Consider the following 12348-nt stretch of genomic DNA (forward strand, 5'->3'; position numbering starts at 1 on the left):
ACATTTATTAGTTAACATTAATTTAAAAGTTATTTTAAATATGTTTATATAATTAAATGTAAATATGTTTTTAAATAATTATTAAATAAAATTAAATATACAGCTAGTTCTTATTGTTGAGCCCTGATATAATAGAACAACTCAGATAAAAAAAAAATAAAATAGATTTATGGTCCACTTTAATGGTCAGGTGCCTTTCTAGGTTCTTTCTCTCTCCTTATTTCTCAATCCCCAATATTTATTGCCTAAAAGAAAAAAACAAAACAGATTATTAGTTCTAAATACCTTTCAGTGGTACAGAGATGCCTTCATCTGTGATCTATAAAAGAAAAAGAGAAGAAAAACATTGCATTAAGACAAAAGACAAACATGGACGGGATAACAAAGGGTTGGCGGTCTCTTAAACTGCTGACAACAAAGTCTGTCCACCACCAGATATTTAACAGACTGAAGATATAAAAGAGCCATTCTGCCACAGATGGAAAAGCAGAAAAGAACACAGTCACATAAAACAGTGGTCAATGAACCCAAACCAGAACAGAGGACGTTCCTGCTGGGATTTGTTCCGATAAAGACAACAAACGCTTGACACTTCCTCTCTGTTCCAAAAATCAGCATTCTTGCTGGCTACATTGGCAGTTTTTTTAAAGGCAGCATACTTACTGAAACCAACCTCAAAAGAGACTGATTTGGAACAGTCTACATAGACTACAAACACAAAATACACAAAACATACCACAGTAAGCGTGATAAATATCTATGCAATATGAATAATATTGTATAACATACAATTTATAATAGAGACTTGCAAAATAGTACTCATTTTCTTGATTAAAAATCCTACCAGCCTTCTGTATCAATCTTGAAATATGACTTAAATCTTGAAAGTTTGTGTCAGGCATTAAGTTAAAAAAATGCAAAAGAATTGTGATTTATTAGTGTAAAAAATTCTAATTATATAATTTAGATGAAAATCAATGTGCAAACTGATGACAACAAAGAATTGTGTATTGTAATGAATCATTTTCAAAAAATCGCTTGTGTATTGAAAAGCATCGAATCATGAATCAATTGACCTGCCATCAAGCAAAATAATCACACACACAAATATTGAATACTTGTATTATTTAAAACTATTTTAATAACATTTTAAGCATTAAACAAATTATATTTTATATTTATAATTTTTATTTTTTTTATAATTTTTCAATAAAAACATTCTCAATTTGTCCACCGTAATTTTTTATTCACAGAAGTGTATTTTTTATTTTCTTTATTTTAAAACTTCTATATATTAGAGTATTATATATAATATACATGGACACAGTTATATTTATAATATATTTATATTATTTATTTACAACATTGTTTCACCCTGTTTTGGCACTGAAACTATTTTTGCATTAAAACTATTTTTATTTTGGCACAAAAAAAAAAAAACATGGTCCCTGAAAAGAAAAAAAAACTGAACAGATTGTTTTTTTAGAATGATGTGCATTATATTTTATTTATATATTTTTACTATGCTACAGTATTTATTAATACACATGCATACAATTATATTTATGAAAAAAAAATATGTTTGCATAAAAAAAAAATCAAGGTACTTTAGAAATTGTAAGATTGATTTCACAATTTCAAAACCATTTTTTCAGGCTTTACAAGGTTCAAAGATGCAGCTCACTGGGTTTTGGAACAGAGATACTGACCTGTTGATCAAATCCACACGTTACACACGCGTCCCCTCCGACTATGCTCATTAAACACATCCTAAACGAGCGGCCCCCTCCAGGAGAGCAGAATTATTGCTTAACGGCTTGTAAAAAGAGAGCAGAAAAGCCGCTGTTATGTGCTTTTGAAGCATTGCTGGACAAACAGTGATAATCTGAGCTGTACTCCGTGTCAGGGCCAGTTTAGGTTACAGCCGTTGTTGTTCTAATAAACATGGCTTTCAGTCGCTCCGCAGTGTTTCGGCTTTAACTTAGGAAATTTTCTGGCAAACAAACTTTCGTTGGTCTCTTAATCACATCTGCAGCCCGATGTCGGCTAGCTGTTGCTTTGTGGTTTGTAGCAGGAACAGCCAATTAAAATACTGGAATAACAGATGTCCTTCATTACACAAACAACAACAAAAATCGAACTGCGTGATTGGCTGAATGAAAGAGCTGGAACCATGTGTTGGAAACTCATCTGGCCAGATCTGGAAGATGGAACCGAGAGGCCGAATTCAATGTGACACTGCGTGATTGGCTGAATGAAAGAGCTGGAACCATGTGTTGGAAACTCATCTGGCCAGATCTGGAAGATGGAACCGAGAGGCCTAATTCAATGTGACCAGATAAGAGAATTAAGATCTTCAGACTGATGTCAAATCTAGTGGCTTTGAGGCCACTTTTATAATTTAATACAACTATAAATCATATTTTCAGCATAAGTTTCTCTCACCACAATGGTCCCGTTGGCCTGCGCCTCGAATGTGTCGTAATGGAGTCTGCTGAAGTCCAGTTCTATGATGGAAGGCACATCTACTTTGGTCGCTGATCTTTCACCTCCTGCATTTGTCTTTGGGCTCTTTTGGTTCCCTGACTGAAGCGTGATGAAAGAGAATGGAAAAAAGGGGGGGGAAAAAACAACATTATTCATTTATATATTAGTGCTGTCAATCGATTTAAAAATTAACTTATTAATCGCACATTTTTTTCTGAAATTAATTGCGATTAATCCCACCTAACATTAAAGTTGTTAAATATACTTTTATATTGCAATAATTTTAAATTCAATCTTCAAATTAATGTAGAAGACAGTATTTTTAATATTTGTTTAATATCATCTTTTTTATGACTGAAGGCAATCTTTTATCTCACTGATACCAATACTACTGATGTCTCTATAAAATTGAATATAAAATGTAACTACTGACTATACTAACATTACCTAAATTAAGTGAACTTAAACCAATCTTCACATAAACCCATTATAATAAATGTCATATTTACCTGTGCCCTTCAGCAAGTAGGACATATACAGATATTGAATCAAGTTATCAAACACTAAATACTCAATTAAATATAGATGAATCCTTAAAGCTACATAAGTTATTGATTTCCTCTTTTTTCTTTTATTCTTTGATTACCAAGCAGCACAGTAGCTGGGTTATTAGGTTATTTGGCTGCTATTACTTTAAGAGCTGCTGCTGCTGAATGTGATGCGGATCTGACACGCATGCTAGTTTCAGTAGTAGCGTAATTTCACTTGCTCTTTAATATGAAATGATACAGGCTACAGCACGCCGCTGTATTTGTGCGTGCAACTGAACAGCACGTGCTACGAGCACAGTATAACAGCTGACAGGACAGGAAAATTCGTTTTTACTGACATCTGGCCTGACAACATCTCATCTGACCACAGTTCACTGTTGTTCTACTGAAGCTCCTCATCTCATGTACCGTTTCCGCGCTCGTTTGAGGTGAAGTAGAGTGTGTGTCTCAAAAGTCTCCTATTTGATGTGGTCGTAAAGATGTTCTGCGTCTAAATAAGTGCAATTCTTGTCAAGAAAAAAAAGAGCCAGAAGCAGCAGTTGTGAGTGGGTTGGCCAACACTAGCTCTGCACCTGCGTTAACTGTGTTAAATATTTTTAATGCCGTTAAACTGGAAAAATTAATCGCCTGCATTAGCGCGCTAATCTTGACAGCACTAGTATATATCAGGGCTATCAAAATGGCTGAAAAACTAAATTCGAATTTTGTGCTTAAATATGATCAAAATTCTTTTTTTGACAGCCCTAGTATATATACAAACATTTGACCAGAAATATACCTCAGATTTTTTTAAACTTTAAAGAAAAATACACACAACATGAGTAAATATAGGTGACAACATATTGGTTTGGGGAAATTTTATTATTATTTGACTCACTCTTGGGACAAAACACGTTCCTCAATATATCGTAACATTATTTTTATTTATTTATTTGTAAATTACCACAAATAATAAAACATTTAAGAAAAAATTCTTAATTCATAATATAATATTTAAATTTTATCAAATTTATTTTAATAAGTAAATAATTATAATTTGGTAAACATTTTTAGTAACATAACATTGATTTCTAAAATTTGTTCTTAAATACACAGCCTATTTGACCAAAAATACAGTAAAAACAGCTATATTGTGAAATATTTTTACAATTTAAAATATCTGTTTTCTATTTATTTCTGTGATGCAAAGCTGAATTTTCAGCATCATTACTCCAGTCTTCAGTGTCACATGATCCTTTAGAAGTCATTCTAATATTCTGATTTTATGCTCAAGAAACATTTACTTATTATCAATGTTAAAATCAGTTGTGCTGCTTAATAAATGTGTAAATTTTTTCAGCTTTCTTTCTTTCTTTAATGAATAGAATGTTCAAAAGAAAAACATTTATTTTATTTTTTTAACATTATACATGTCTTTACTGTCACTTTTGATCACTTTCATGCATCCTTTTTGAATAAAAATATTGATTTCTTAAAAAAATAAAATAAAATACTGACCACAAACAGCATTGTTAATTTTACATTGTAAAAATACACTTCTTTTATATAAAACTGACACGATTATGTAATTACAGTCAACGCTTTTAGCATACAATATTGAATTTTTGGTCACTTTTCTTGGACGTAATGAAAACCAAGAAAATACGCTTTTTATAAACATGTTTCTCATTTCGTTTGCATGCCAGGCTGAAAGTGAACACACCAACTGATTTTGAGAAACACCTGAGTCACATTGCTGTAATCATCCTCAAACATCCCAAGCCGAACGCTTCTCTCAAAGATGTTTCTACTTCAGAATTGACCGCAAATCCAAAATGCTGCATATCAAAGCTAGAAGCCTCTCATACCGGGGTGCCATATTGAATTTGTTCTACGGTCACAAAAAACAACGCAAATTGAAGATGTGTCCAGCTTGGACAAACAAAACTAACGATTCTGACAAAGGAAATGCATTGAAAGGGTTTGATGAATAGTTGTAAACAAGGGCGAACCCAAAACTCCACAGCCATACTGAACAAATCTAGACTTCAAAAGACAGATGTGCATGAAGATAAGTTGAAATGAGTCAACATTTGTTTAGCATAGCTCTTCGGCAAAGTTTCAACGCTTCTTCAAACGAGACACAAAAGCTTTCTCCAAATGCTGTGGGTTCGATTTTAATAATGATAGGGACATTTGAAGATCAGTCAAAGATGTAAGAGTTTTCCATTCCACATTGATTTAGGAGAAAAAGTATTTATACACTACCTTTCAAAAAATTGGGGTCAATAAGAATTTAATTATTTTATTCAGCAAGGATGCATTAAATTAATAAACAGTGAGACATTTATAATGTTACAAACGATTTCGGTTTCAAATAAATGCTGTTCTTTTGAACTTTCTATCAAAAAAATTAAGCTGCACAACTGTTTTCAACATTGATAATAATAATGAATCAGCATATTAGAATGATTTCTGAAGGATCATGTGACATGGAAACTGGAGTAACGATGCTTTGCATCACAGGAATAAATTACATTTAAAAAATTTTTTAAATAGAAAGCAGTTATTTTAAATTGTAATAATATTTCACATTATTACTGTTTTTAGTGGATTTATGATCAAATAAATGCAGCTTTGGTGAGTCTTTGTTTTTGTCCACCTTTGGGACACATAATAAAAATATCTAAAAGAAAAAAAATTAAATAAAATTTGTATATAACTCTTGTTTTTTTTATACAGTGTAAAAATGCTTATTTTTAATTTGTATTATGCAATTTTAATGTGTTAAGGCATTAAAATGTAAACTCATCTGCATGTAAATGCCATGCTTTTATTTTAATAATTAAAAAAATAAAGACACAAAAAACATACAATACTTATTTTATCCAGGGACTACGAATGAAAAATAGCCTTTGGCTAATTTTGGTACATTTACAGAAATGTTTTATTAATGTACAATGTCCCTGTTAACTAAACAAATAAAAAAATCATAATTGGGCTGCCAAATGATGAACATATTTTAATATTCATGGTTTATGTTATAATTTTTACATTCTCAATGTTTATGTATTCAGTTCCTTTAAAAAATAAAAATTAAAAAAATAAAATGTGTCACATTATTGAAAACAGTATTTATTCTACATTTACATCAAAGTGCAGGAAAAGTAAAAACACAATACTTCAATAATAAAAACTTTAACCATAAATGATTTTAGTTTAGCATCCCATCTGAGTTTGACTAAATTATTCAGTGACTTCTGTGAGTGTATAACCACAAACAGCATTAAACGTTTATCATTCGTAATTTGCGTTGGATAAAAGCAAGTGCTAAATTAATAAATGTAAATGTTTATGACATGCAGTCAAGTAGGGGCATATACTCTAAATCTACACCCATTCGTTATCCATTACCTGAGCGTCCCCGAGCCCCTCAGAAATCCGCTGCTCTTGCAAACTCCCAGACACGTCATTCATCTCATCGGCTCCTTCATCATCGCTGGACAGCACGACTGAAGGAGAGAGAGACAGATGTGTATTCCCCAATCAGAAATGCCTTTGTGCAAAAGGTCAGATGTTTTTTGGGGCAAAAATCATCAGGTTGTGCTTTATAATATAATTTGCGATGAAATTTGTTATATTAAATTAGGAACAAATGAAGAATAGAAGCCTTTCAGCAGTGGTCTCAGACTTCTGGACCACACCGCACGTGTCTAAACGTTCTGGAGGAAAAACAAACTTCAGGCCTCCTAGATAAACTTCTGATGCTACATTTTCCAATGAGGTAAACGCGAGTCTTGACAGATGTTTGCTCCAGTAAACAGTTTGTGTGTGTATTTGAAAAGTTCACATGATTAACACCATCAAGGGTCAGATGGTCATTCCGACATTGTGTTCTTACAGTTCAATATTATGTTTCTTATAAAGCTATCAGCCAATTTTTCTTGCATCTGGCGATTGACGAGTGTTAATTTCTGACCACGTATTTATCTTTTTCCCTTCTTCTGCAGCAGAAGCTTCTCTTTGGCTGGGTCCTGTAACTGGCTTTGAGAGAGAAACAGGGACATGGGTAATCCTCTCTCTTTTTTTTCATCCTTCACCTCCTTCCCTTCCTCTTCCAGTCCACCAATCCATCAGAAAACAATAACAAACTCAATGCTGCCCATCTGTTTTTGCTACATTAAAAATGGTTTGAATTGGACAGATTTGCAAACTAAGCAGACGTTTGTTCGAATCAATGAATCTGTTTAAATCTTCTTTTTCAGATTGTCACTAAAGGGAAAAAAAAGCATAACAAAAGGGAACTAAAGCTTTTAAAGATTGAAAAACACCATGAAAGTAGCCATAAGATTGAATCAAAATGAATCATTATTTTGAGCCAGTCGATTAATCAATTGATCTGGTTCACAAAACCAACCTGAATGAACTCACTGATCTATCTAACGAAGATAATCAGTGATGAACAAAGTTTTAGTCTGTTTCTCACACTATCATATGACTTCTGAAGACAACGTGAATGTGTGTAATCAATTTTTGGGTGACCAATGATCAACTATTCCTTTAACGGCAACCATAATGGGAGATGAGGTGTTTAGGATGAACTAGTCCCAGCTGATCATGAGGAGGAGGATGGTACATCTGCGTTTCTCTCTCGCAGACAGAGGTGTAATGGGCTTTACACAGACCTTGAGGTCAGGATTGCAGTAATCTAGATTGTGAGAGTGAATGCTGCTATTCTGCACACCACACACTTAAAGACATTAATCTTTATGAGGACATCCTTCATCCAATGACAGCTCAGAACAAATGCCGCCTGCATAACAATAGGACCGTCATGTAGTCACGGAAAAGGCTGCTTTTTGTCAAATGGGTTAATTTGGTTTCATTCTCTTTTTACGTTCACACTCAGTTTGCATTTCTCAATCCAGATTCCACTTTGTCCACTGGTGAAAGTTTACTATTTTATTTAGGGATGCACAGGATGTATATCTGTACCATAAGAGTTATTGGAAAAGGTTTCTTTTTTTACCTGTTAGGTTAATTAGGTTTCACTTTCTTTTTGCATTCACATTCAGTTTGCCTTTTAAATCCAGATTCCACTTCGTCCATTGGTGGAAGTTTATTATTTTATTTAGGCATGCACACTAAATAACAGTTATTGGAAAAATTTTATTTTTTTTACCTGATAATTCGGTTTTACTCTCTTTTTATGTTCACACTAAGTTTGCATTTTTAAATCTAGATTCCACTTTGTCCATTGGTGGAAGTAAACTATTTCATTTAGGGATACAAAATATATCAGTACGATATCAGTTATCTAAAAAAGGTTTCCTTTTTTAAACCTGCATTGTTAATTCACTTTTAATATCTTTTTATGTTCACATTCAATCTGCATTTCTCAATCTAGATACCTAAATTGAGATTCTCTAGACTCTTTGTTCATTGGTGAAAGTTTAGTATTTCTTTTAGGGATGCACAATGTATCTGTACCATAACAGTTATCATAAAAAAAATAAAAAAATAAAATAAAACAAAAATTCCCCCCCCTTTTTTTTTTAGTCTGTTGGGTTAATTCGGTTTCACTCTCTTTTTATGTTCACACCCAATTTCTCAATCCAAACTTTTTTTTTTCTATTTAGTGGTATACAGTGATATTGGAAATGTATCTGTAAATGCTCATCTTCCCTGTTTGTACATTTTAATTACCTTCGCCATCATCTAACAGTCACTTCAAGTTAATCTTTAGAAACACTAATAATTTAATAACACTGTTAAATGTAATCTTTATCAAATCTCAAAATGAATATCCATTTTTCATAATGTACATTTATGTTTGTTATAATGCTGTGATGCGTAAATTCATTTTTATAATTTAAAATCTGTTTATTTTTATCAGCCAAAACACAAAAACAATTATCAACTTATTGTATTGTAATATTGGTGCATTTTTATTTATGTATTTATTTATTTTAAAAAACCTCTAATAGGTTGGAGTTATCCTGACCTTCTGACCATTTCGAAAAACAAGATCTGGTGCCTCTGCCAATCAGTGCTTTTAAGAAATACTTCTTCCATTAAAGACAAAGTCAGCATGTTCACTTTTTTCCAAGCATTTATGGGGTAAACTGGCATACACGGCATGCAAAAGCTGTTAAACGCACTACCCACCTCCCTGAAGGGTAAGAAAGTTTAAATAAGGCAAGTTTGCACTCAAACCAATGTTTGAAAAGTGATGGAAAGAATAATATGAAAGAAAGAAAAAAGACAATCACACGTACTTGGCTCTGTGGAGCTAGGCTTGGATCTCTTGTAGGTTTTGCAGAAAACCGGGGGCTTCCTCCTCAATCTATTGCTGTAAAACGACCCAAAAGGGTCTTTGCTCTTGGCCTCTGGAGGTGAAGTGAGTGGGTCTTTTCTAACAGGCACAGAGGTGGCAGCTCTTCCTCCAGAGGTCCTCAGATGCCTAGCTGGAGCTTCCTGAAGAGAGCAGCCTGAGCGGAGGCTGGGTTCATGATTGGACAGTTTGGAAACAGATTGTTCATTCAGCACAGTTCCATTCTTGTTTTTGCTTGCAGTGTTCTGGAGTCAGAAGGGACAAGAACAAAGAGGTTACAGATAACACTAGCTGAGTGAGACAACACCCTGTTCAAAACTGGCAAAGGTTCAGCTCTTTAATATTATTTAAGTAACAAGACCGAACACTTCAGAAAAGCTACAAACCAACCTTAGCATAAAGTAATTAATATTCATGACCTAACACTAAGACATAGTTGGAATCTTACATTTTCTAAGTACCAACATCAGTATGACCAAACTAATAGGTACTACTCATATTATGGTGACTATGGATGCTATAGGCATAGTAGCAACACTTTGCCAAAGTGGATTTGTAATATCACCACTGGTGTACCGATAACGGTATGATCTAATGAATATTTATGAGCCCTACTATGGTGAAGGATCAATTCATGAATTTTAAGTAACATGAATGGCAGCTCCTGGAAGGTTTTGAGGCAATGTCAGTATAACCTATTTTATATTTATGAGCCAAGACTAGGTCGTTCTATGGTGAAACTTTGCTTCATGAATATTAATTAGGTAGCATGACTGGTTGGTCAGTGTGACCTCATTTATATTTATGAGCCAAGACATAATTCAAGGTGGTATGATCTAACATAACCAGAAATACATAATAGTTGTGACCTACAAATTTGCCATGTAGGAAGGGATTGAACTTCACTACCTCTGTACCATCATCAGTATGGCCAAATTAATGAATATGAATCCTGGTGAAACTTCTTCTCGAGAATATTATTTAGATAGCACTGCTGGACACTCCAGAGTAGTAATAAAGCAAAATCAGACTTAATTAGCATTTATGATCCAACACTTTGCCTTAGTAAGATTTGTAATATCACCAATGATGTTTGACCTAATTAATATTTACAAGCCCTACTATGAGGAAGGTTTGCCTCATGAATATTAATTAGGTAACGTGATCAGTTGGCAGGTGTGACCTTATTTATATTTATGAGCCAAGACATTATTTGATTTACTCTAGGACCATTATAAACCAATGTCAGATCCAATTAATATTTATTAGCCAATACTTTGCCATAGTAGGATTTGTAAAAAGTTGCATTGACATTATGATCAGATTAATATTTATGAGCCCTACAATGAAAACTCAGATCATGAATATTACTAAACATGACTGGATGCTCCTGAAAGGTTATGGGCCAACATCAGAATAACCTAATTTATATTTATGAGCCAAGACTTTGGAACAACATTGCTATGAACAAATTAATATCTATCAGTCCTACTATGGTGAAGGTTTGGTTAATGAATATTAATTAGGTAACACGACTGCATGATTCCGCAAAGGTTATGAAGCGACATAAGTGTGACAATTTCCATTTATGACATTGTACAAGTCGATATGATCGAACATGACATAATATGAAAGCCCTAACTAATATTCATGAGCTAAGACTTTGCCATATTTCTGTATTATGCTAAGCTTTGGCATAACTATAAATTAGGTCAAAGTGATATTGCTTCATATCCTTCCTCGATACAAGCCCTACTATGGTAAACTTTGATGTACTTTGGTTTAGACCAGATAACAATGCCAGAATGTAATTAATATTCATGAGCTAGAACTTTACAGTAGAAAGATTCATAATTTTTCAAAACTGAGTGGGTACTACATATTCTTGAATGTCTTTTAATGACAGGCCTGAACACCATCTCACCTTAGAGACATCACCAACAGAACCTGTGGACTTTAATTTGCGGTCTTCCTGTGAAACGTGTGCCGTGTCCTCTGAAGTGGATGACCTCTGTGCCTCTTTCACCTGAGAGTGACCTTGTGTCCCTTCTGTTTCTTCTTTCTCATGGAAAAGCCCACATGTCTCCAGTTCCCCCGGATCCAGGCCTAACAAGATGGAATGATGGAGAACTTGGTGAAATTAAAAAAAAAAGAGAAAACTCCAGGATTTTACAAGCAGCACATAACCTTCTCCTAACAACTGTTTTTTCTCTTTATGCAGTCCCCAGTACATATAAAACGGCCTTATTGACCAAATATCATTCCTCCACCTTGGTGGAGGTCACATCAGCCATGAAACGGGGCTAAATCGGCCAATTCCCCAGAGACGTGGAACTAGACAGAGTATAAGAGAGAAAGCCAGCGAGAAGGAGAGCAGCAGGACCATTTTAACAGATCCATAAAGTTAAGCATTTGTTTATTTATCAGCGATCCAAAGCCAGGAAAACTTTGATGCCGTCCAATATTATGTAGAGCAGGGAGTGAAGGAGGGTCAGAGGAAAGGAGACAGCTGCGAGATGTTAAACATACTGCCAGAAGCACAATGGAGGGAAAGAGGAGAGAGACAAAGCTGATCATTAAGGTACTTAGAGATGCAGAGACTTAGTAAAACCCAAAAAGCTTCTTGATAATCTACAGCAGATATCTCAGCCAAAGTTTACAGTTTACTTTAACTGCTTCTTTTGTTTAATGCTCCAACTCATTAGGGAAAAACCAAGATGCTTTCTGAATTATGCGGGAATAGTCATGCTATATCGTGTTTGTGTTTTTGGCAAGAATTAGTATGAAGTCAATTTTATTTTAAATTTATTGTTGAGTTTCTTCTATAGTTTTATGTTTTCTTAAGAAAATGTGAGTGGTGTGTGTATGTGTATGCAATATCCAGCACCACAGTTCTAAAATGGTTGTCAAGTAAAATATAATAATAAAAAAATAATAATAATTATATATATATATATATATATATATATATATACACATACACAATACACAAGTATA

At 33.7% G+C, this 12348-nt stretch overlaps 1 protein-coding gene across 4 annotated transcripts in view; it reads right to left on the minus strand.

The window, feature by feature from the left end:
* Positions 1-12348, minus strand: part of LOC107717676 (sentrin-specific protease 7-like) — a 38939-nt gene that overhangs the window by 20206 nt on the left and 6385 nt on the right. For 3 of the 4 annotated variants that reach the window (XM_016524515.1, XM_016524513.1, XM_016524512.1), the window contains 5 exons: positions 11276-11457; positions 9296-9596; positions 6432-6529; positions 2446-2586; positions 286-319 (listed from right to left, as the gene is read on the minus strand). In XM_016524515.1, the coding sequence (XP_016380001.1) occupies positions 286-319; positions 2446-2586; positions 6432-6529; positions 9296-9596; positions 11276-11457 (756 nt within the window). The remainder of the gene's footprint in view (positions 1-285; positions 320-2445; positions 2587-6431; positions 6530-9295; positions 9597-11275; positions 11458-12348) is intronic. The other variant, XM_016524514.1, reaches the window with a different exon arrangement.

Source organism: Sinocyclocheilus rhinocerous, unplaced genomic scaffold, assembly GCF_001515625.1.
Source record: "Sinocyclocheilus rhinocerous isolate Xijiao unplaced genomic scaffold, SAMN03320098_v1.1 scaffold633, whole genome shotgun sequence".
Lineage (NCBI taxonomy): Eukaryota > Metazoa > Chordata > Actinopteri > Cypriniformes > Cyprinidae > Sinocyclocheilus > Sinocyclocheilus rhinocerous.